This window comes from Besnoitia besnoiti, chromosome VI, assembly GCF_002563875.1.
Source record: "Besnoitia besnoiti strain Bb-Ger1 chromosome VI, whole genome shotgun sequence".
NCBI lineage: Eukaryota > Apicomplexa > Conoidasida > Eucoccidiorida > Sarcocystidae > Besnoitia > Besnoitia besnoiti.
In genome coordinates, this window is record NC_042361.1 from 2,157,880 (window position 1) to 2,182,926 (window position 25,047).

The window sequence follows — 25,047 nt, forward strand, 5'->3', positions numbered from 1 at the left end:
TGCAGGGAAGATGGTTTCAGGCATCATCCAGCAAGGGAGCGCTACTTCAACAGTGCATAGGTACGCCTGAAGCCGGGCACTGCCACAACCTTTTGCTGGGCGTCGTCTCAGCAACGGCAACAGGCCTGCTGCAAGAAAGCGATGGGAGGGGCGACCATGTAAAATACGGTAGGGCTAGGCATGCTGTGCGTGGGATTCCACGCGTCGTTTTCACATTTATTGACGGAAATGAGCCTCGGCGCCCGAGCGGCCGCTCCCAGTGACTCAATTGACAATTTTTTTAAGTGAACAGAACCTATTGTGTTCCTGGACAAAACAGTTTGTTAGTACTTGGACACCCGAGAAAGCTAGGAACTAGGAAGCTGCGAAGCGGCGCAGCGGCCGCTCCCAAATTACGGGACCGGCGCCGTCACCATCAACTTCAACGCGGGCTAGCATTGGAAAAAAGCGCTTCAAAAAACGCAGTACAACCTGTATGCGGGTGCAACACGCAAGCGAAAAAGGTTCCCACCCTTAAGACAAGGATGCTCTTCGAACTTTTTCAATAGACCAAGGCATCCAGCCGACTCGACCCTATGAACGTTAATACAGGTAACGGACATACCCGTAAGGATAGCTCCTGTAGCCGTAGTACGAGCGGTAGTATGGACTGCTGGAGACGTAGTAGTAATAGCCATATCTTCGGTGTCCCATGCTCCTTAATTTTTTCGAAGCAGCCGAGCGCTTGGAGAGAGCGGCAGCGTTCCTGTCAACGGCAGCAGCGCGATGTAAACCTTTGAGATACCTCGGGTACGGGCGGCTGACAGGATACGGCGAAGCGTAGTATCCAATGGGCGCGTAGTAGTAGCCATACGGTACAGGAACATAGCGGTGATGATGGTGAGGCGAAAGTTCACTCGCATTTGTCAACGGTTGGGTGTCATCATATTTCTGAGGAGTATCGACAATCTGCGGATCATCTAATTGCGACGCCGTCTGCTCCTCGAGATAGCGGGGGTAATAGTAAGGCGCAACACGATAGTGATATGGCTGAGGCAAGACATACGGGGCGGTATATCGGCGGCGGTGGTTCATCGCTCTCATAATGTCTACTTGGTCCTCAGCAACCTCATGTACCGGTTCGTCGCTCGTCATAGCTGCTTGTGGGTCTTCAGGGGGGTTAACGCCAGCAGGCAGGACAGCATCCTCTGCGTTCGCCCATGAGAAAAGCTGAGTGGCCACCAGCACAGCAACACCGTGCATTATGCGTGAGACCGTCATTGCTCTTGGGGTAGGGTTTCATTAGGGAACCACACGAGCCCAGCAGCGTTCTCTCGCTTTACGAGTGCTTGACTCGTCCGATCTGTCAATGCTCCTCGGGTGACGGCAGTTTTACCACGTCAAGGGGGCAGAGAGGTTGCGGACCGAGAAATGTCGAGAAAAAAGTTTGATTTAACTATCGAATGTCAGCTTTCCTCGCAGCACAGGTGATGCGGCGAATACAGGGGGGCGGGGGAAAGGAAGATCGTAGAGCGCGAGTGCACTGACACTCGAGAACCAAAGGCAAAAATAATTGTAGTGGTGTGATAGCCATCCGCTCCGTGACCACTACAAGCCAGCACAAGAACTGCCCGCCGTCTGCACTCGCGTTTTATTAAACGCTTCACCTTTGATACCTGATAAAAGCACTCACAGTGTATCCCCGCATGTTGCCGCTTTCCAAAAAAACTGCACGGAGTATCGCCCCACGCGACTGGTTGTCAATCTTATACGCTGTTGATAGGGCCAGACTGAAGGCGGAACTATCCTACGCCTAGTCACGTACTGGTCCGGCAAAGCCACAATCGCACTGATAGTGGTATCTCGTTGTCCTAAAGTTGCCCAAACACGTATATGACTCCAAGGGCCCTGCACGGTTTCGGTCTGCTAGCGTCGTGGCTCAATAGTGGTCGCCTGAGATGATAGAGAGTAGCCGGAGGTGGCGTTTATGGTCCGTATACTTGGTGGATGATGGGAACAACGAAACGGCGATTTGCATCGCTCTTCTTGCTAAAGCTGACCTCGGCCAAACGGTAGTCGAGAACACTTGCGTCCCAAGGAGAAACAACTTTGATGGTGTTACGCGTTTCATTGCTTTCGTTTGACGCCACTCTTGCGTACAAAAGCAGGCACAACTGAATAGAACTGGGTAAATGGACATGCATACATGCTGCCATCATGTTCCAACAACATATTGTCCTCTTCCAAGTGTATCATGCAATACATACGCTAGCGAAAAATGTTGGCAGGATTTTTACTGCGTGCCCAGCGCAAGGCCTCTTTTTCGTGGGGGGGCCGGTCACAAGTAGAGGCAACATCCCGCTTCGCCAGCCTGCTTCAGAAAGTGACAGTCCTAACCTCAGACCCCACATAAAACCCGACGTGTTCGCTTGTATCAACTGGTTGTACCTGTACTACGGGTCGGACAGCTGTAGCGTTCATGAACAACGTTCGATACCACGCAGAGGTGCTCCATCCCGTAGTAACAACGTGACAACCGGCGAAACCGGACATCTGCAGGGCCTGGAGCCAACATCGGTCACCGTGAGCTGTCTTCCGCCCCAGCACATCACAGACTGACCATCAATTCCGACGCGTTGATGGAAGCAAAGCTGACTCCACAGTCCCGGAGATCGCTGCATAACACGAAAGTTACCGTCACTCTTAGACTCTTAATAACATTCGACGACGTTTCCTACGCCCCCCCCTTCCCGCCCCCCTCCCCCCCTCCCGCGACTGCAAGCACAGCTCCGTCTCCATTCACGACGCGTCTTTGGGCTAGAACCGAGCAAAGCGCACCCAGTTTCCGCTCAATTTGATTTGCGCGGTCTTAGTAATCTGCTCTTTCGCGCGCCAAGTTGCAACTCGCGCAGTCGTGAGGGGGCGTGAGGGCTTGCTCTGGGCAGCACTGTCGGAGAAGCGTACAGAGCTGCACATGCTGATCATGCCACTTTTCATAGGGCCGCCCGATAACTACTCCTCATCGCTGCTGGAGGGCTCATCGATCCTGGCAGGCGTTATCTCCCCGCCTTGGGCACTCCATCTACGATCAGCTGGTGTTTGTCTCTCCAAGCCACTTGCCTTTTCCGTGTTTAACGATGTGGCCTCCCCATTTTTCCACCCCGGCTCCGTGGGGTTGTACTTGTCTACCGGACTTTGCCGCACGCGAAAAATGCATACCTCCCTGCTGTTCCAAAAAGCGGCGTGGGATTCAAAGGAGATGGCTCGGCCAGCTCGTGCCGACTCGCCGCCCAACGAAGCGCTACTCCACCCATGGTTCTCCGAACTGCTGCTCACACGGGTAGTAAGGCCGGCTCTGCTGCGGCCCGATAGCGCATTCTCACGCGCTACAACAGAGTCCTCGTCGTCACTGAGAGGCTCCTCCACCACTGGACGCGGTGCGCTGCAAACAGTGGCGCGGTCGCGCGGGCTGGGTGGCTGCCCTGCGGCGTAAATTGCACAGTTTGGATTACCCAGGTTTGTCCCGGCGTCGCCAGCCCGTTCTCTACCGGTGACCAAAGCGTTATGCAGGCGGTCGGCAAAAAGGGGTTGCTTCAAAGAAGAAAGAGGGCCTACCAAGCTACGAGGCTCTGCGATCTGTCCATTCGATGACGACTTGGGAGCCTTCAGGTGGGTACGAGGGGAAGGGAATCGCGAAGGACGGCTGCAATACGCTGACTCCGAAGGCAGCACCGTATAGTCGGAGAAAGCAGTCGCGCAAGACGGGGAAAGAGCTTCACGTTTGCTCTTCTCCTCAATGCTCTCCGCATACCTGTGTTCTCCTTGCTCATGTCCCAAGAGCTTGCGGCGCTTATCACCGACCTCACCCAGAGAAGGCAAACTCTCGACCCAGCGCTCGTCACTCGCTGCTATTTCCAGACCCCACCGCTTCCGGGGCATCCTGAGTCCCTGGCAGTCATGCATCAATAAAGCATTGTAAGGGGCCGTAGGAAATAGAGGCCATGAAGTCCTGTTGCATTGGTCAGCACAAATCGAAGAACGGCGGCTCGCCTTGGTGCGGGGGTCATCCAGACCGGAACGCTGAGATGCCTTCTCCGTCTCGGGAAGATGATGCTGTGCAACGCCAATCACTGATGCCGGGAAGCAAGTCGAAGGGTGAAGCAGAAACAAATGTCGCAGCATAGAGGACGGTAGACTTGGTCAAATGCCCAATAGACAAACCCTGGATAACGCTCCTTGTGTACAGTAGGAACAGGGGATCCCCCTTGACACGTGTCCCTCAAAAGGACCCCCTATTATTGCCTTCTACATCGCAGGTTTCAACCCGCCGCTTTCTTAGGACATTATTTCCCTACAGTGAACGCGCACCCGCTGGTGTGCCGTTGCACCAGCCGGCGAGCTGACTCGACCCAGGCTCCTCATGTGTCCATGAAATCAACAACTACGTGACAGAAGGCGCCACTTCCGAAGAAGACTTTCCATATTCAGTCGGTCCGTAGTATGTCACTCCACAACTTTCCGTTGTTCCGCACAGCGAGACATTGGGAAAAAATACCCACGAACAAACGGGACAGGGGGAAACAGGCACACAGCGAACTCCTTTAACATTAAACACAAGAGAAGGCACGTATTATGAGCTATCGTCGCAGGAGCCTGACACTGGACATCAGTGTCGCTACTGGAAGTCGTATCCGGCCGCGCGTATTTTCATGCAGAGCATCGCAGTAGCGACCAGGCAACGATGTTGCCCGAGACGAGACACCCCGCCTCAACTTACAGTGAGCACCAATAGTTGAATCACACCACTTGCTAGCTGTGAGCGTCTCGTTTTCTTTGTGGTCATGAAACCCTTTTAAGGCAGAAAGATTGCAGATGACGTGCTCTCTGCCATGCGTGATGCATCAAGTGGTGGGTCGCATGCAGAGCCAACATGTCAAATGTGTACCGCTGAATTCCCTCGCACAACCGGTCGGCATGATTATTTTTGGCATTTACTCTCGCCCTGTCTAGTCAGCCTTATCTTACCCTTAATTTTGTTACTGGTGACGCACTTCTTGTCTACTCAGATGCATTCTACAGATATGGGAGGCGATACATGCATTTGGGTTCGGGCTAACTCGTCGCACGACAACCCCGCCGAGGCGACCAGCGTCTGCCAGCACCCGCCTCCCCGATCAGACTTTCGTTCAACAGCTAGAACAAAGCTTACCTTGACTCCAAGGCGCCCATACTGGCACATAATTCTGAAGAATGCACAACCCTCCGGGGTATCGTGCAGCCGCTCAGCCAATTCCGCTTGCTTAGTGAAATTCGAGGGGATCATCTATGTGACCCCCTACATGGATACCTGACCATGCTGTGCTCAGGAAACCGATCTAGGAGCTCTGACAGGGGCGCGTGATGATTCGTGGAATCAGCTTCATGACACTACCCAGCGAATGTGTGACAACCCTGAGCAGCTTGGACCGCTAATCAGGAGGGTCGCCAGTGCTCTCGAAGCAGTCGAACGAAGTCACTTGCTGCCTGTGGGCAATGGAAGCGTTAATCTGACTTTCCGGCGGAAGGGTCATCGCACATCAGTGTCGAAACTGGGGACAGCGCTGCGGGCACACCTGCCTGGACGCAGAAATGTGCAAGTGCGTCAGTGCGGGGACTACGCGCTCCGCGGTGGACAGCTTCCCCGCATCTCGGTCGCTTCATTGACAATTCACGGTCCGGCGCACCGGTTCTCGTTGCCTATGCGCCCGCTTTCCCTTCGCTCCGTGAGGAACGATGTCCCTGGGTACCCTTCATTAGATATTATCGAATAGCGAAGCGCTCTTGGCACGCGTGTAATTTTGTCATGGACGCTTCCGAACTATATTGTGGCGTCACTTGAATACACCGCCCATGCAAACACGTCGACACGGCCCAGCTCCTGGGCAGCTACATTCACATCCGTATGTTCGAAGCACCTTCAGAAAACAAAGGAGATAGACGTCAGCCTGACTTCGACCGCTTTACTCGAAGAGGATTCTCCACGTCGCACTTAATATGCTCGCTTCCGCGTTTTTACTCCCGGCGAGCTCCCCGAGACACTTCTGGGATACCAGCAAATCATCGCACGACAGTGTTGAGCTTTCCGTGTCTAGAGGAGCTCACCTGAACATCAGCAGTTCCCTTTTTTTACAGAGCGTTACCTTGCTTCTTCGTTGTACTCTACGCCTCGGGCCACTGAATTTTTTTTCCGAATCCCGTTTACACGGGCGAGATGCGATATGACCGCCACACCTTACTACTAAGTGACTGCGCAACACCCTCCGCGCGCCTTGCCTTTGAGGTGAACATGCCTTAAAAAACCTAAAAGAATCGAGCGCCTGGATCCGCGTAAGCCTGTCGGATAGCGCGACTTCCCCTGCGTGTATGCTTTCGGAGCTCACACCGTTTTGAGCCATTTCACCACGTAGCACCGTTACCGTCTTCTAACGCCTATCTTGCAAATTAATTTAAACGTCGCCGATTCCAGCAGATATACACATCTGTACAATGTGCCGACGTGTGATTCTTTTTGCACACCAATGAAGACACCGCCAGAAATGTTCAGTCATCCCCGGGTTGACAAACCAGAGGCGAAAAGCGAAGTACCAAATGAGTCTGAACCGAACATACAGGAGCTCCCTTAGCACACCTGGAGCACACACGCACCTAAGGCGAGGCCAGAGTAAACAAGTATAAAGACGGTGGTGAACCACGAACGGCCCAAGCAACGCGACGAGCACTTGAGAACCGGAAAATACGGCCCACTGTAGCATAGGTCAATTCGGTGCTCCGTATCTCGGACGACATGCCACTAGAGGCATAAATTGCCGTCTCAGCATCCGTGAAGGTTGGAGCTAGCGCAACAGAACTACGGCCGCGCGCGTCATGCTGCCACCACTGTGTACCGCAAGGCTACAGTCGCGTCTCCCCTGCAGATCCTCTGCACAATCCCAGCGGCGGCGCCGCGCCGCGGAAAACGGAGCAAAATAACAAATTGTATGACGGAACTTCGATGTGCAGGCTTGCACTACTGAATTAGCAGCATAGATATCACTTCTGCTGGAACGTCGACGCATACATGCCGAAAGTTTCAGGTTATGAAGAGAACCGATACGCGGTGAATATCCATCGTGCAGACAAACCCATAAGGAGGTAGGGCAAATGTGTAGGCATTCAGAATTAAAATACGGTCATTCATCCTGTGAGGGTGCGAAGGACGCCCCTCTGAGTCATAGACTTCACACTCTGCGCCTCGGGACTCCTCTATGACGAGAGCTGAACCACTCTCATGCCCGGCGCAGCATCATTGTGACATGCCGCCAAATGGGCGCCATTGCCACTCATGAAACCCATCCTCGGTGTCTCATGGCGCCAACGATAATCTGACACAACTTGAGAGCCGCTGCAAGAAGAAGACCAACAAGGAGGCCGTCGGTAAAGGCGATCTGCATAAACGCGGCGGTAAAAATAATCACAATATATTCAGCGAAGGAGACAATGCTCAAGCTCGCAATCAGACCGTCGTTCACTAGGACGACGCCCACGTGCAACATGAACACAGCCGCAGCAGGCCGCGGAAAGTAGGTTAGAATCACAGTGGGCGGTACAACAAACATCAAGGCAGCTGTTCCAACCCCTACCAAGAGAGATGCCGCATGCTCTCTAACGCCACATTTCCAAAACAGCGTGGAAGTAGAATATGTCATGTAACACTGCAATCCACCAGTGACAGCCGCGGCTAGACTCGCAAGAGCATGAACTTTTAGTTCGTAATCTAGACTGGACGGGACACCTGTTGTGAGGGAGAGGGAAGGGACGTTGATGGGCGCATGAAGCACAGAAAAAACAATGATTGCAACAACCGAAGGCATCTGCGATGCCACACAGCGCCAATCCACGGCTCTGATGGAGAAGTGAGAGTAGATACTCAGATCTGGGTTGTTTTGAGGCGTCTCCCGAACAATCAATCGTGCCGCACCCAAATCCGCCAGTCCAGTTGTCTTCGCTGTGTGGCCTCCTGCGTCTCCCAGCAGCGAGGTGGAGGCCCCAAGACCGCTGAGGACAGACGCACTACCATCGGCAACCAACAGTCCAGCTATCTGATCCCCCTCAGAAGCCGGCGAAGGCAGGGTTGGACCATCGAAAATCCACCCAGCACGCCTCGCTGCATCAACCGGGATTCCGAAAACGAACAGGAAAACGTACAAAAGCACGGGAAACGCCAAGAGGAATATTGGCGTGAATGTGGGACTTGAGTACTTAACCTCGGCAACAATCAGAATAGCTTCAACTATTAGAGTAAGACAAACTCGCGGAAAAGCAGAAGCAGAGAGGACTGTCGCCAACGTGTCAGCAGTCCATTCCCATTCGCAGTTTGCGGTGACACCGATTGCAGCTGTCACCATAAAAAGCCCCATTCCACCAATGCAGCCGAGAAGCACCGTGTGGGGTATGTAATCGGCAACGCGACCAAGCCTCATGGCCCCTAAGACATAGAACGTAGCCGCGGTTAAGAAGGAGGCGACTATCCAGCAAGCCAAGATGGTACTGACGACCCATTCATCGCCGAGTCCCTTCGCAGCCGCATTTCGAATTACGGCGATGCTGATGGATCGCAGAAACGGGACATTCTCGATGGTAAACGCCCCAACGGCGAATGGGAACGCGGAGAACAGCGCCATGGCTATCTGACTGACAGCGGTAGTCGTCAAAATGGCGGACGCGCCCAGCGACACGAACTGCGCATGACTGGCGGGAAATAGAAGAGTCGAGTACGGCATGTTGTCCAGTACCGCGATAAGGACCCCCATCACGATCAAGTGGGCCTGCTCGACAAGGGAGAGAGCCCTGCAGGCGACTCGCTCGCAGAGAGAAACATCTACAGTTGGTCGCGCGTCTGCTTCACGAGCATCGCCAGAGTAGTCTGCAGCAGCACTTGCCTCGGGCGCTTGCCGATCCCAAGCCACGTCCCTTTCCGGTGACCAGGCGGCGTTTGCATTCGCCTCGCTGCCCGCACGCCGAGCAGACGCTTCGGGTTGAACCTGCGTGTGCGCGGAATCTAGGCGGACAACGGCTGAATATCGACCCGCGCGCTTGCCGCGTCTCCCTCGCGTGGCAACTGTCTCCTGCAGAGACATCCGGCGCGGCGAACTCGCAAAGTACGAGTAGTGCGAACGAACAATGCTGTTGGATGATACACGAGACGGGAAAGAAGAGGCAGGGACACCAGCAACACCGTCATCCGCCTGACCACAAGCTGGCCACGTTATGTGGGCGCGATCTGCAGGGTGAAGGTGATGCGTGTCGTGTGGAACTCCTTGCCCGCTACGCTGCGCTGTGGCACCACGCGCGCTGCTTCCTCCGTTTTCCGGAGGGATCGGAATGTAGCACGAGTTATCCATCCTGCCGTGCGGAGCGTCATAAGCGTGCCCTTCAAGAGTGGGCGCCTCCGGGTTGGTACGCGGCCGGGCCCCTCGATGATGGCTCAGGACACCGCTTCTTCGAGAGAACGTACGACAGAGAACCTAGCAGGGGGACTCGACGTCAGCCTACTCAAGAGCGTCGAAAAGAGAACGGCAATCTGACACGCCGCACGACTGTACATATGCGTGGAAAAGTAGAAACTCCTTCATTCATTCCACCGGCACACGTTGACGTCGCCCGAAAAAGCCAGCTCGACGGAGCGTCACACTGCGGCTCCATTCAAGCGAGCACTCGACCGCCAACGACTTCGAGTTGGAATCTCCCGAGCACCGCGGGATCCGAGTCAAAATTACATAGTCACTGCGGACACGTCTTGCCAAGCTGAAAAAAGAGCTAGGGCCGCTATACTTCCTCTGAGAATGTGCTCGTGGGGTTACGACGGCACGCGCCTGTGCTCGCCGGTATTTGGAAACCCCTTTAGCACATGGAAGCGCAACGCAACCCTGAGAATTAGTGAGTGAGACGGCGACAGGGCGATGGTGTACTGCGCTGTTGACTCGTGAGATTCATCTCTGTTACGTGCGTGCACATTTCGATCAAGAGCTCTGAACCATGCATGCGGACGCAGAGCCCGACCTGCGTCGCCTGCGCGGTGGCCTGGCTGTGCCGCCCGAGCCCGGCAGTCGCCGCGTGGTTGCCTATGCAACCGCGGAGAGCACTAGCCGGTGAAAAACGCCGCACGACACCCTTGCACATGAAGCTCTCTCTTTGACACTCCGTGACGCAACTCTACGCCCAGGAAAGCAGGAACCAACGATGCGCTACGGAACCGCTGCCATGCCACACCGTGGCAGTGACCACGTAGCAGCGAGCCGACTGCAAGACATGCTGCTCACTACAGCTCCAAGAAAGCCACTCAAAGTAGACTACGATTAGTTTGTGAACGAAGTTATGGTGGTCGACTCATATAGAAACACACTGCCGAGTATCAGGGTCACACGGCACCGTGCTACCCTTGGGTCCTCAGAGACGAGATCGTTGGTACCCGTCGCTTCCTTTCATCCGGATGACGCTCCAAGCAGCACGAACTGTCGGTGTAACAGAGCATCGCAGGCGAGCTGGGAGGCCTGTCAACTCCTCTTAGTGTGGGACTCGCGCTGCGCAACAAGGAGGTCGTCCAAAGCTTTCCTAAGGGTACACTTTATTGACAGCTGCCCCTAGGCAGGGTTTGTTTGCTTTGCTCTCTGTTTTTTGCCTTGTGACTTGGAGCGTTTCTTCGTACACCTCTTCAACACGTCCACATCCGTCAACCGCTGGTAGGCCTTCCCTGAGCGGCAGGCCTGCTGATACTAGCAGAGACTTCGTCACTGAGAGGGACTCATGCCACATGTACCCGGAGCTGTCCTGGCACTCCTCATACCTTCAGGAGCATTTGGTGACGTAAGAAACTATGTCCACAATTGGGCTAGTATGCTTATGTGCCGTCCTTGGTATATATCAGGATTATCAAGTCAGGAGCTGTGGAAGAGGACTTGCTGTCTTTCTTGTACAAACACAAGGGTGTGTCCTTGAAAACCCTCTTTGTCCCCTGTGCACCTAGAGAAGACGGGATAACAAGATGCCATCAAGGACCGGTCCTGAAGAAACTGACAGCCTTGACTTTCGAATGCACTGAAACGAGGAAATGCCTGTAGTCCTTTCCACCTTTAGCCCACAATACCCAGGGAAGACGCTGAGCAGCCGGCTGCAGTGCGCTGGCCGCTTCATATCCACGCGCCATCACTGACTCACAAGGATACACCTGTTTCGACTTGGTGACGTATCAGTTACAGTGTCGCATCGTTGCCGACACCAAGGCTCCACTTTTGGGTCGTTGGCCGTCGCACAGAGAGATGCGACCGTAAGGGTTCGTAGGACTGAACCCAATGGCCAATCCCTGTGCAGCGGTGACTCTCTCACAGAGCGGCACGGTGACTCAGCGTGGATCTTGCCAGTGGCACTTCTGCAGCAACAACGAATCTCGCTGTGAATATAACAAACTGTCGACGGTTTTGACCAATACTACGACTCAGTGACAAACTGCAGAAGCCCCTCGAGCGGTGCCGCTACAGAACGCCACCTGAGGAGAATGCGCTTCCGTGAAAAGTTACCGTGAAGTCAGTCGTTTTGTCCGTGGCGCGAAGGCGTCAAGCAGCCTGCGGAAGCAAATAGGCTGCCTTAGCCGACTGGCTCTGCTAAGCTTAACCACACAGAGAACTCTGGCTCCCAGTTGCCCTTCCCGCCCGCTACAGGTCGGCTATGGGCCCCCCGATTCGGGCAGGATGAACAACATGCAACACAAGGCTTGCGGAGCGGAGGGAATTGCCCCGAGATCTCTTTAAGCACAATGACACAGGAGGCGACAATGCATCTACTACTGAGTTCCGTGGCTGCCAACTGATGTTTCAAGAGCCGTTAGACGACGTAGCACATTGACATGGGCTGAGGCTGTGTCGTGCAGGCTAAAGACAAGGGCAGCTCATTTCCCTGCATGTTGTTCACTGCCATTGCCCAGGCCAGGACCAACATAGAGCTCTGCGCTTCCTGACGGCTGTGTAGCACCGCTGAGCCTTACGGCATTTACCGCCTTGCTTATTAAGTCCTGGTGTCCATAGCCATCGTCTGAAACGTGCGAGGTTTGCAGCCTCCGCCAGGATTTGGCGCGACGGGTGACAGCAGGTAGCTTGTCTCCTGGCGGAGGCTGCGTACCTCGCGCGAAGATGAGACACGAAACTGTTGCGTCCAATGCCGCCACTGTCGAGAGTGGGTTGGCTCGAATTTTGGTTCACCTTCGTTACAAAGGTCACGCATGCCGCGACGTTGCGCGTGCGCGGGTATCGCTAGCTCGCCGTCCCCTGCACCGTTGCATGCGCAGTGGACATCGTTTAACCGGCAAGCTGCCAGCTCCGAAACTTGATGAGAGAGGCGTATCATGATTCATACCTCGTGTTTGTCCTGAGTCGGCGTGTATGAGGGTTCACGCTGTTGCATGCCATGCTTTCCAGTAAGAGGTAGCCAGTTCTAAGCCCACATGACTCATTCCCGTGGACCGCTGGATGCTCAGTTGCATTCCACTGCTGTTTCCATTCGCGCGAGACCTCGATCGATTCTCCCAGCAGGAGAGCGACACTCCGAAACCTTATTTGCGGCAGTAGCCACCACCGAGCAGTACATTAGCATCCGCAGATTGCGAAGTTTTTTTTTACGGCACCGCCCTTGCAAGTTCCAGGAAGTCACCCGCTGGGTAGGATCTACGCTTGTGCCTTCGCTCGGGAAACCGAGCAGCGTCTCCTTCCGTTCAGAACACGGCGATACAACACGTCTCCTGTGGCTAGCCTCCTCATTTCATAAGGCGTGAGACACTTGTTGGACTCGTCATCATATCTAGATTCATTTCATATCAACAGGGTTGGGCGGGCTGCACGGCCTGTCGATGAAACAAGGTCGCCAGCCTGACCGCCAAGAAGCGGCCTCCCACTTCCTCTTCAACGGCGTAGCGTTCCGTTCTCTTCTTGAGACCATATGGGAATAAAGCAAAAGCATATTAACCGTCGATGTAACGAGCTTGCTGTCCAGTGGAAGGCTTTTTAGAGGGTCAATGCAACGCACTTGACATTCTAGGGAGCGTCGCAATGCAGCCAGAGGCGGCGAACAAGGAGACCCCGTTGTATACGGAAAACGCCTTGAGCCAGCGGCAGGTGGAGAAGCGGAAACATGAGAAAAAGCTGCAGACACAACGGGTGGCATGGAGGAATAAGAGTGAATCCATTAGTAATCGACCGCGCGATATCCCACCGGTTTGGAATACGGCGCTGGAGACAGAGATCAGACAGCGGTGTCAACCGGGATTTTTCGTCCCTTGCCACTACATGCGGCCAATCCAGCAGTACATGGAACTGTACCAGCGAAACGCCGCGGAGTGGCAACGAAACGTGGACGTCGGTCACGGAGGTAATCATACCACGGAGGAAGACATGACTAAAGCCGCCACGGAGGCCCCGTAAGCCTAGCCACGGTTCCTGTTGTGCACAGTGTAGTCCATGGGTTGGGCTCGACATCAACCAAACCCTGCCTAGTGCCTCTGCGTCAGTGACTTCGGTGCCGTTGGTGTGAGTCAAAGCAGCGCTTCCACTTCCTTGATGTGAGTAAGCGGAACTGCACGACTATTTCCGCTTATCGGAGCTTTGTCACGCGCACCGGCGGCTGTCCCTCGCCCTGTTGCATTGTGCTTTCTGTGGAGGAGACATGCAGGGGAGGCCGCGGTCTTAACGAGCTGGCAGTCCCCAGTAGAGGCGAAAGAGCCTAGCCAGCCTGAAGAGCCTTGTCGGTGTGGAACACTTTCGTGCGCGTAGTGGTGTTTTCGATGCACAACAGGCATCAACCTTGGGCGCTGCAAACAACTGGTACCTGCAAAGTCTCCCTAGAGTATCCAGGCAATGTCTCACGTGACGATGTTTTTCTCTGTGAAGAGCCCGCGCTCTTGTGGCACCGCATGATTGTTGATTTCCATTTAGGCTGACGGGAAGTGTAAATGGCGTAACCGTTGTGTAGGTCAGGAGCTGCCATGGCTGTGACCCTCCCTCGGATACTATGTTTTCTCCGCCCTCCTCTATCACTCCCCAGGTTATCCGGCAATGCCGCCAACGACACTCTCCAATGCAGCCATCCACCCACTTCGTCAAAACGGACAGCAGCACGGTGTGTTGGCACACCGATAGTTCGAGGTCTCCTGCTGTCCAACAGCGTAGTTGGCTGCATCAGATGTAGCAATTGGCGGATACTGTCGTTTCAGCTTCTATCCTCAGTCAGCGTGCGACAGGGTTTGGGCCTGCACCGCTGCGCCTGCGGCACTGAGTCCCAAGATAGAGGCTTCAAGTGTTTCACTTTTTCTTATGCGGTCTATGGACCCGCCGAGACATGACCATGAGAAACCTAGTCGAGTCTTGCGGTATTCGCTGACAATTGAGATTTCACAAGGGGCATACCACTGAGTAGTGTGCTCGGTGCTGTCTAAAATCCGTCGCTGTACGCCTTTTCCTTTTGTGTTGCTTTCTCCAGAGACCTTGCTTCAGCAGCAGGTTTGGGCGTATGGGAATACGGTGACTTGTCGGTAAGTGTGCGGTTGCTTTTTGACGACACATCTTTGTACATGGCGCATTTGCCGAAGGTAAGCCTTGTTGCTGCGTACGCAGTACGCCATTCTTGAGCCGAGCACTGGTATGGGGACGGTGATTTGAGAGACAATTCTCCCTAGCGCAGCTACGCTGTGATGCTACGGAGCGCCGAATTGCGTAGCAAGTTAGTAGTCGCGCATACGATGGTGCCATAGGATTGCGAGCTGTTTTCTGTGCTCTGCAGCAATGCGCCCCATATGACGACGTGGAGTTCCCGGAAGTTTCGCAGGCATTGTGCGACCGTACAGAAGTGCCGTTTCGAAGCCATTGCGCATATAGCAGACCGGAGTACTGGCCTGTTGACAGCGTATACGGGCGAGGCCACTTTGAGATCCTGGATGTGGAAGCCGGTCTTAAGAAGAAAATGCTGCGGCGAGCCACAGCTCGAATACTCGAGGGCAACGACGGCCGACGGGAATCGCCAGGCCGGCGGGGCGCCCCTGTGAGAAGCTCCACCACAGCCGGTGGCGACTCACCGGCGTTGCATGCCGGCTATGCGAGCCCTCCCGTTAAGGGGCTGTCGAGTCCCTTCTTCTTCGCCGGTGGTGACTCAGCGTTCCCTAGTCCGCGGCTAAAGCATAGGAAAGGCCTCTCATCCGCAGATCCAAGCACTGCGATAAACATTTCCAAAGCCATGCGAAGCCCTTCCAGTTCGCCAGCGCCACGCACACGTGCTGGCGACGTGAACGGCGAGCTTATCGACCCCTCGTCTCCGTAAGCCTTACCGACGTACGGCGAGGCATGTGTGCCGTTACGCTGCCGCCGCCTTCGTGTGTTCTCTCGCTAACCGATCAACTCTTGTGTTGCAGGAGCAGACTCAGAGCTCGAGCAACTGGCCTGAAAGGCCGGCTGATCGTTCACGAGTTACTACTCACGTCATGTGACACGGAATCCATGGCTTGCTCTGTCGGCTCACCTGGTTGGCGCGTCGCCGACCCTGCCTTGCCTTGCTTGATGCAGACGAACTGGTCTCTATCCCACGGAAAACGCCGTTGTTTCCAGATCAGAACGGGAGGGCTTTCAGTCATCCTCAGCGGGGCAAGAGCTGGACACGTCGCGAAGAGTCGCATACCGATGCGCACTCGTGGCAGTTTCAGGACTCAAAGACTTGCTGGAGTGCTTCCTCAGGGAAACGTTGCGACTCCGCTGTTTGGCCTACGATTGTTTCGCCTGTGACGACATCGTGTGTGTGTGTGCGTGTGTGTGATGTATGTTTGGGGTGGGGGTGTCCACTTTCTTATGCACCGCGCTTTCAGCCGTTACGCACGACTTGGGCCTACATACCAGTACTTGGTGAACATGCAACAGACTGATTTCGATAGGTTTTTTTCTCTACTTCTCTCATGCCGCCGGTAAGCAGACTCTCGTACCTGGAACAGTCGCTTGGATACGAAGCGGGGACAGGGTGAGCGCTGCAGGCCAGAGCTACTCCGGTGGTGCATGAGACGGGTCTGCGCAATTTACCTGTAGGCTCGAGAAGAACATCGAGTCGCAGTACCTGCAGATGGAACTGTATGAAAAAGGATACGGGCGAAAGGTGATGGAAGAGGTTCTTCGATCTCCTCCACGGGCTGCGGAAAACAAGGCGAAGGGAGAACAGGCGGCAAAACCCTGTCCACCTTCGAAAAAGAGTCCTCCACGTCCGACGGCCGGAGAGCCAGCTTCCGTCGTTCCCCGCAGGGCGGACAGCGGTCCAACTAATACTTGTGGAACTGTTCCCCAAGGCAGCCGGGCAGGACCGGCACCTGTGCGTTCCTCTGAAGGGGGGGAGCGGGCGGACGGCGCGAGAGGAGATGCGCCTCCGGCGGTCGCCAAGAAGCTCGTGCGATCTCCATCATCCATCCCGCTCGTCCTCAGAGGACCGGGGTCTGAAAAAGCCACTTTGAAGATATTGAGCCAGCTCAGTACAACGTGAAACATGCGAGGCTACCTAAACATAGCTCTACCGGCATACTACTAGTGTCAGCACGGGGCCAGGGGGAAAGAGGTCGCTCACGGGGCGGACTCAGCAGCTCTCTAAACGTGGGTATAAGAGCGACTATGCCTCCGATGCCTGGACGCCGTCTCAGTGGAGGTGGTGCTTCTGGAAGTCCCGGGCCCAGAGAAGATGTTACACCGGAGCTGACACCAGCACCAGAGGTTGGCAGACACGGTTCACGTGGAAGCCCACCGTTGGCCGACTGCGAACAGTTTGGAATTCAACAGACTGACAGCCTCGTGCGCCGGGGCTGTGGACGCTGTCCCCGCTGCTTAGAAGTGGTATCTTCGACAGGTGTGAGAAGGGCAATGGCTGGGAGCCCAGCGTCCGGTTGAGATGCATCTGATGTCGTCTGATGGATGGATGAAACATCTACAGGGAACACACGATTGGTGGGGTGGCTCCGCGGGTACGTCACGTTTGTCGCAGTACCTAAACCCTAAACTTCCTAAAGTTTACGGGGGAAATATCAGGTCAGTGACGAAACGGCGGCCGATGAGTTGTAAGTGACGGAAACTTCGAAGATGGTCTGCTCATGCTCAAGCACCAAGTAAACAACGAACTGTATCGCTGTCTTTTTTTTCCGCTTCACACCAGTGCCTCATGGCTGCATCTAAGCGTGTCCAACAGTTTCTCGCTTGAGGTGAGTTTTTTACCACTAATCTTGCAAGTCAGACGGCGCATCTTCGGCCGGTCGACTGAAGGCACTAGATTGCGTAGCATGATGTACGCTTTGGGGGAGCGGTTTCCCGTCCACGGCTGCGCCTTCGAGTTGGACCTCTCCACGGATGATATTTGCATCGTTATCCTGTTGTTCCGGCGGATTTATGGTCCCTGGTAAGAAAGGCCTGGAGTGCGACAGCTATCAACCGCCACCCAATGACTTCTTTCTAGTGCGAACATACTGCCTACATTCCTGGCAGTGGCCCCACCAGACTTGCGTCGGACCGGCCTCGTGAGGAGAAGGACAAATGAGTAGCAGCTATTGGGCCTGCTCTCCACTCTTCAGGTCCTCCCGGCCGCTGGACCGATTTGCCGTCACTTACGCTAGAAATCTGTTCACATGAGTCTTGTGCATCCCAACAAGACGTGCTACCCGGTTTCCTCGACTGACGCACACCCGATCTGAAGCTAACCAGGGAGAGACAACCACGGATAACTCCGTCGCACTTGCAAGCGGACAATTTTGCGTGCGCAGATGTGTGGCTATCTACTCTGACATCCTCGACATTCCACGACGTTTTCGCTCCGTCGTCAGTATATCATTTGTCTACGCGTCACGAGATTGTCAGCCCACTCCTGAGGGCGACCACTGCGATGAGCGATTCCCACTTCACCATCAAGCATGCTGCAAGCGCAGGTCAGTGTCGTCGTCACGGAAACAATTCCACCCGAAATGCTTTACTGGCTTTTCTCACACCCGTGAGGGAGGGCGACCGACCCAAAAGATACCATTCATGCCTTCCCGTAAGTTGACTCGAAAAGGCTTGGTGTCGTCCAAAAGTGACTTTTTCCGTACGGTACGTACGCTATCGTGACTCGCGGAATCAGAAAGAGCGGCCTCCTGCAGGAGGCGGTGCAATGGCATGACGACTTAAGGGCATTCCTTCAGCAGTCCTAGTTTGGTCGCACTGGTGTTTAGGAAGGATGGCCTTGAAAATCAACTGCAGGTTAGCGCACGCGGGCCCTGAACGAAGTAAACAAGCTAGACGCTCTTTTCACGAGCAGCACGGGATACACCTACGGCTTCAGATGAATTATGGCGGCCATGTGCACCGACGACGACAGACGTTTTCAGGCAATGTCTCGAACCGTACTCTTATTCAACCTCACCCAGGTAGTCCTTGATTTCCGCAGGTGTCAGAATGCGGAATTTCCGGTCTTCACCAACGACTCCTATTTCGATGTTGTGTTCGTTCATCGCTCCTTCGAAGCCTTCTTTCAAAGTCAAGATTGCAGTATGAATGGCGTCCTCCAGTTCGATATCCGGGTTGTATCTGAGGGGACAACATACAGAAATCAGAAACAGAAATTCAAACGCAGGCCGTTAAAAGGAACGCTCAATCAAGCGGAAACATGGACAGCCACACGTCACTCAACCCAGCTGTGGCTTTCACGATGTAGTGTATTCGGCTAAACAGCTATAGAGTCCAGATTTCCTCCAGCGCGTCCGCAGTTATTCTTGCCGTGCCCAGACGACACGTGAAGACACGCACGACCGCCCAACACAAATCGACTGAACAAAGACAAAGTTCCTAGGACGCTGAAGATGACTCCGGTTACGAGAGACAGACAATCAAGATTCTGCAAGCAGCCCGCGCTGCACTTGCGATAGCAAACGCCGTGTAACTGTGATCACAAAAGAACAGCAACCCGATATTGACCGCGCGCCGGCGCCTCACGGCAAAGTTTTACCTTTTCTTACCGCTTCTCAAGAAAGGTCTTGGCATTTTGCATATCGCGGCCGATCGCTGAAGCTTTCCATCCAAAATAGGCACCGCTGGGATCCACCTGGTACAGCTGAGGACCGTACTCATCGTATCTGCAAAAACAGACGGAGCAAAAGAATGCGGGCGTCAGAAAGCACTGCTGTGCCCGGGGCGTGAACCCCCTATGAGCTCAGATGAAACAGACCAATCGCACTCGGATCACCAATAGGAGCCGTTGCCCTATAGGAGGCGTTGGCGGACTCTGAAAGAAAACATTGCTGTCCGCTGAGCGTGCACACTGAAATGCTGGTGCGCGTTGCTATCCTAAGGACGCCACGTGCGTACAGAAGCGATTTAAAGTATTTCTTTCGTCTAAATCTCCTCCAGAAAAGCTTCATCTACAGCGTCTCTGCTCACCCCGCAACGAGAAGAGAAAGTCCAAAAGGGCGGACACCTCCCGACTGCGTGTACTCCTGCATGACAGCTGCAACGTCTTGCACGAGCTGGCTAACGGAGATCGGAGTTTTGTAAAAGAGGTTGTAAGCCGCTGCCTGCATGCATCACAGGAAATTAAGGATGGGAGAGAAACACTCAAGAAATCGGACTGCGGAGACAAAACAAAACACCCCGAGACCTCCGCTTCAAGGTCACATGAACTCGAGTTGCGCCTCTTCATGTCGTGCCCCTCCACCCTGTCTGCAGAGCAAGATTCCGAGAAATATGTCGCACCGTCCGCATTACGACATCACATACGACAAGGAGACCTTCGTCTGCGTTCGTCAGATACACAGAACGCGCGATTTTTCGCATCTGGCAGCGCGCCGCTCAGTTTACCCGGTTTGGAACAGGTTAATTTTGGAAAAAAAATGAAACGCCGACGCACGTTAACACACTCCACGTGCTTGGCCGCATCACATGGCGAGTGATCAGGGGACAGAACACCCCCCCGGTGGAAAGGGAAAAACACAGGGCTGTCTTGACAAGCGACGGGATCTGCAACATCAGACTCTACGGCTTTGCCTTGTTTGAATGAAGCCTGGCGTGCATGAACAACCGCTAGAAGTTACACGCGCGGCAGACACGCAGCTGTGGTGCTCAAGAGAGCCGAAGGCCCGTACAGACGCTGCGCCCTACGTAAAGGTGTGAGAGGGAGCAGCACACATAAGCGAGCTGAGAAAGTACGCGCCGTGCTTCCCACGTAATAACACTGAAACATGACTATGCATGCCGTCGCCCAGATTACACCACTTGTTTCCATCCACACGCAGAAAAGAAATTTGGCTGTAGTCTCTCCATGGCAAATGCAGATTCGCCGGCCTTCGACCTTCAGCGCTACGTTTCGGTCACAAATGCCTCACCTCCTTTCGACCCTTCTTCATGACTACTCTGTAATCCGCGGGCATCCCCGCACAGACGCAGCCGATGTTGGGCGTGAAATGCTCAACTTTTCTGACGGAGGACTCTTCGATGAGAGGGGTGCTGAGTTTCTTCTCCGCGGCAATGACGACGCCGTTCTTGGCTTTGATGCCCAGAGCCGGCGCTCCCTGCTGCACGCGGTTGAGCGCATACTCAATCTGAACGAGCTTCCCACTGGGGAGAAAGTGGTAAGACTGAAGCTGTACTCTCCTTCACCCGCCATACTGTTAACTTTAAGAAATCCTAGAAAGACGGAGAAACGGCTGCGGTCTTTGGACGCACACGGAGGGAGTAGTTTTGAGAAGCTTCGGCGCCGTGTTGGTAGACGTGCCGCAACAGGCGCTTTCGAAAACAAGAGGCGAAGCAGACGAACCAGAACACGAAGACCGTTTTAGAAAGTTAACACTCCAAAGAGAACTCCCCTTCAGTACACTGAGAGAGGAACGGGTATGCAACCCGGAGTATGACGCCGTACACACGCCAGAAGCTGCCGAAGGCACACCCGACAACTCGGCGGCAAAAGAGGGTGGAAGGCGAAGCCCTGCTTCAAGCCGTCCTGTTCACACCGGAAACGAAAAAGACAATGCTCACGCACAATCGCGAGAGCTCATACGAGATAGTCAACTGCACAGTCGGGCGGAGAACGAGCAAGACAGTAGACGGCAAGGAGGACTCTCTTGCCGCACGACCGGGTTCTCTACGCAGTTCGGCTGTCCCCCGTTTCTGACACCATAGCAGACAGCCGTGGCGAGTACACAGGAGAAAATGCACTTTGTTGAAAGTGAAAAAAGACAGAAGAACTGGCTGGAAACACGAAAGTGTCCTCCTCTTAAGCCGCAGCAGAGGCTAGTAAAGCAGTCGGGGAAGGTAATTTAGGGGTACTGTTTTTAGGTGCATGCGCACGCCTTTTCTTCGAGTGCGATGACACCGAGGAAAAACAACGGTGGAGGCAGAGCTCTTTGCTCCGCGAAGGAGAAAACTTATTTTCACTTCAGATCGGCGCATATTGCCGAAAGCTTGTCAAGTAGTCTTTTTTCCAACTGAGAAGAGTCTTGTGTCGCAGGGAGGGAGCCTTACCGGGCCTCGGCGCCGCGTCAGCTGTCTCGACACCGCACACGTCCGGTAGATGAGGCAGGTGGCCTCGGTGGTCAACGGGCCTCGGCCTTTCGCAGGCATTCGTGTCTGTTTTCGACAGTCTTCGTGGATGCGTATATATGGAATCACATTCTTTTCAGTTCTGCAGACAGGCGTCTCCAGACCTTGTGACCGTCCGACGGCGGCACCCGGCATCCGCTGGTGGCTGCGCCCGTTGCTGACCTCAACTGGGCGCTGCTGACGCTCACTGCCTCCGAGGCCGTTGACAGTTCCGCGGCTTTTTGTGGTTTTCTTTTCTGCTACGAAGTACACACGATCTTGATTGACAGACATTGTGTTGGCTCTGTGTTTCGTGTCTTGTAAGGCCTAGCTCCCTCCATAGATATTGCTGGGAAAAGGAACCCTATGCGAACAGGCAGCTGAGAGACGTGACCCTGTGAGTGACAAGCATAAACCCGGACGACGTCCCAAACGCAAGATCATGATTTTAGGTGAGGCTCCGTGGCTTCTTCCCGCTGCTTGCTGATCTCACAAAAACCTTGGCTACACATCCCGCGCTCCGTCGGCTGCCGACAGCGGCCTGTACGACTATCCAGGGTGTTCGCACCGCGGATGGACACGGCCGCCAAACACCGTAGGGAAATGCCACAAATGCCGCCTGCTGTCTTCGCCAGCTGCGACAGAGTTTCTTTCGCTTTCATGTTCCCACGAGACAGCTAAACAGCTATGTTTTTCGCGTTCAACTGCGCTCTGGCGAGCCGGCTGTACCCTTGGGGGGCGCTTGCGCACAGGAGCGGCTTTCATTCCTGCAGGACTCAAAGAGATTGTCTTACTCGCGTATTTCGCGAGTTACTGGACTCAACTCTTCTGCATCCATGTCGCCCCTGAGGAAACACGAGCCTATGAAGCGGGAACGGTTGCTCTGCCCAAGGCGTCGTCGAGGATTCCCGAGGGCGCTAAAAATCCTCTCGTCTACCGTCTTTTGAACGCCCCCAACTTGCATATCCCGGAGCGTCCCGCCGCTCTGTGTCGCATTCTTCCTTGCTGTGTTTTCAGGGCTCGTGGGAGTCGGGCTTCTTTGGGGCGCGACCGTCCCTCTGATGCGCAACGGCGGCCTCGCCGCCAAGAGTTCCGAGGCCGCTTCCGGAAAGGCCCATGAAGGCAGCTTTCCGCAGTCACGTGGAAAGAAGGACGCAAACGGCATAACAGCTCCTTTTGTTGCGATTTTCAGGCTACTGACGCAGTGGCGAGTAAGAGAGAGGAATAATTGTCCTTTTTTTTTGCGTACCCTGCGCCTTGACGACCGATCCTGCACGTTTTTAGTGTCCGCATGCGTTGCCTGAACGGCGCTTCGGAACGCAAGCGCATGTGTCGTAGGCTGCTCCTACCTCAGCTGCTTGCTCCTTTGTAACTCATGGTTCGCGGATCCGCACAACTGGAGATCACACGAATTTCTGTGGGCTCTGAGACAACCGTAGACAGTTGCCACCCTTGCGCCAGGCGCTGCTATACTGCGACCTTCAGCTTTCCACGGCCTGCGTTTTGCGGCGGGTAGTGTATGCGTTGCGTCGCCTTGCATTCGCGTGGTGCCTCGTAGGCTGCGAGTGCCCTCGGGTAGCAGGAGGAACTCGTGACGTGCTCTCAGCGACATACATAACTATGGAGAGGTGTGCGTCGGTTCGGTGATGCGGGGCAGACCTTGCCCTGTGGACGAAGTAGCCTTGCGCAGGCTGCCGCGTAAGCGCGCCGTTCTGCGTCTTCTGTGCGGCGCGTCGTTCGTCAGGTTTTTTTCCCCTATCTCCTGAACCAGTGCGGTTCGCTGTGCTACTATTACCTCCTGGGAGAGTACGGTGAGTTGGAGTTTTAGCGTCTAGGGCATGCAGCCGCCGTCGCTGCCAAATAAACAAAAGGTGACTTCTGGCGTCGTTGCCGCCTGGCGGAGCTGGCGGAGAGTTTTAACTTTTTTCTGTACTCGTGCTTGGAGTTTGCGGCGTGAGCGTGAGACCGATTGCTGGGAGGCCGGAGGAACGCAGCGAAGATGCACTCGCCCCGCTAACTCGAGTTAGCCGTAGGGCCCAGGCTACGGCGGGAGGTTTTACCAACGCTTCGCATGCCTTGACGTGGGAAGGCACATGGAACGGAGAACGAGCTTCATTCCGCTGCTTGCCACTCCCTTTTGTTTGCAGACCTGTGCATCACGGCCCCTCTGGCGAACACCTTGGCGTTCCTGTTTACTTTTCTCACCGAAGCAATTATTAACAAGAGCCTTCCTTCGATGCGTAGGTCTCCAGCAAATCTTATGTGCCGTCTCCCAGCCGTCTGAAACCAGAAAGCTATGCCGTGGGTGCTGCCATCGGATTTTGGGGCGGTGCACCGAAGAAAGATCAGCCGCGCTCGCAGGGCGTATGCTACGCGGAGGCTTGGGATCGTCTGGGGAATAACCCGGGCATATGGCGGCGCTTCCATGCCGTCTGTAATCCGATCAAACCCATTAGCGTCTACAGCAGATAGAGATCGAATTGTGTTCACCTTCCGCTAGCTCTAATCTCGCACTTGTGGTATGCCCATTCGATCCTCTCGATTGTGCGGTGGCGCTACGAGGTATGCGGCGACGGGAGTAGCTTGCGCGTTTTGCACCGCTGGGGTGCGTCTGGCGTCTGTGCCGTCATGCGCGTATGTCTGTGCTGTGCGTCCGCATGTCTGCTGCAGAAGACATCGTCGGCTGTGCCTTGATAATCTCCGGCTTCGCCGTTTGCGTTAGCGGCTAGGTCAGGAGACCGTCCGCTTCGAGCCTCGCGTGGAGGCCCCGTCTCGGCTGATGTGGTCCCCAAACCGTGTTTTTCTGCTCCGTTTTGGCTTCTTTCTGAACTACCCCCAACCTCGTGACTGCTGTGTATAGCTGCCCGTAGTAGGGTGCAAACACACCCGCCTGCGGACCTGCGGCGGCAACAGACGACCTTACCGATCCGCAAGCGGCAGGGAGCGTGCCCACTGCATCGATCATGATACCTCGAGTGCCGCTTCTGCCCGCCAGCTCTCGAGCGAACCCGCGTCTTCTGGTGGTAAGCCCTAGCACCGCGTCGAAGGGCTTGAAACTTGACGCTCCGCAGCTGCGCGTTCCCCGCCCTCTGCCGTTCTTGCTTGTGAATGTGGACGGCAACTCGAGAGCTGACCTCCAACATGGAGGTCAGGATGTGCCGAGAAGGGGATCTGTGTGCGCTGCCTTTCTAAAATTTCTGGCGACGAGTACGAGCAGAAATCCCGAGGAAGCGGATATAAAGAAAGCGGCATCCTCTATCTGGAAGCCCCACCACAAACCCTGTTCGTCTTTGTGGCTGCCTCACAGCAGCTGCAAGGCCTGGGTGTGCACCACAGCTCCACACTTGGTGCTGGCACTGCCCTGGGGGGAAGTTGAAACGTGCAAAGAATCGATTCTCAATTTGGCAAGGCTTTTCAGGATACATCCTGCATCCGTCTTGGCGGTATCCAGCTGCAC

At 54.8% G+C, this 25,047-nt stretch overlaps 6 protein-coding genes across 6 annotated transcripts; 2 read left to right on the top strand and 4 right to left on the bottom strand.

Moving 5' to 3' along the window:
- Positions 1–582: 582 nt before the first annotated feature.
- Positions 583–1,260, bottom strand: BESB_067150 (uncharacterized protein; the record flags this gene model as incomplete). Its single annotated transcript, XM_029365108.1, has 1 exon — positions 583–1,260. The coding sequence occupies one exon, from the start codon at positions 1,258–1,260 to the stop codon at positions 583–585; it is 678 nt and encodes a 225-aa protein (XP_029218691.1).
- Positions 1,261–2,991: 1,731 nt separating this feature from the next.
- BESB_067160 (uncharacterized protein) lies at positions 2,992–3,918 on the bottom strand (the record flags this gene model as incomplete). Its single annotated transcript, XM_029365109.1, has 1 exon — positions 2,992–3,918. The coding sequence occupies one exon, from the start codon at positions 3,916–3,918 to the stop codon at positions 2,992–2,994; it is 927 nt and encodes a 308-aa protein (XP_029218692.1).
- Positions 3,919–7,337: 3,419 nt separating this feature from the next.
- Positions 7,338–9,398, bottom strand: BESB_067170 (inorganic anion transporter, sulfate permease (SulP) family protein; the record flags this gene model as incomplete). The annotated part of the gene is made up of 1 exon (XM_029365110.1): positions 7,338–9,398. The coding sequence occupies one exon, from the start codon at positions 9,396–9,398 to the stop codon at positions 7,338–7,340; it is 2,061 nt and encodes a 686-aa protein (XP_029218693.1).
- A 3,693-nt stretch (positions 9,399–13,091) lies between these two features.
- Positions 13,092–16,548, top strand: BESB_067180 (uncharacterized protein; the record flags this gene model as incomplete). The annotated part of the gene is made up of 4 exons (XM_029365111.1): positions 13,092–13,459; positions 14,518–14,569; positions 14,818–15,347; positions 16,104–16,548. 4 exons carry the CDS (start codon positions 13,092–13,094, stop codon positions 16,546–16,548), a joined length of 1,395 nt encoding a protein of 464 aa, XP_029218694.1.
- A 1,610-nt stretch (positions 16,549–18,158) lies between these two features.
- Positions 18,159–20,679, bottom strand: BESB_067190 (putative proteasome subunit alpha2, protease of the acylase family and NTN hydrolase fold; the record flags this gene model as incomplete). Its single annotated transcript, XM_029365112.1, has 6 exons — positions 18,159–18,298; positions 18,445–18,608; positions 19,037–19,153; positions 19,458–19,591; positions 20,399–20,587; positions 20,632–20,679. The coding sequence occupies 6 exons, from the start codon at positions 20,677–20,679 to the stop codon at positions 18,159–18,161; spliced, it is 792 nt and encodes a 263-aa protein (XP_029218695.1).
- Positions 20,680–22,032: 1,353 nt separating this feature from the next.
- Positions 22,033–24,319, top strand: BESB_067200 (uncharacterized protein; the record flags this gene model as incomplete). The annotated part of the gene is made up of 6 exons (XM_029365113.1): positions 22,033–22,042; positions 22,343–22,388; positions 22,564–22,801; positions 23,335–23,401; positions 23,738–23,830; positions 24,261–24,319. 6 exons carry the CDS (start codon positions 22,033–22,035, stop codon positions 24,317–24,319), a joined length of 513 nt encoding a protein of 170 aa, XP_029218696.1.
- Between the last annotated feature and the right edge of the window lie 728 nt (positions 24,320–25,047).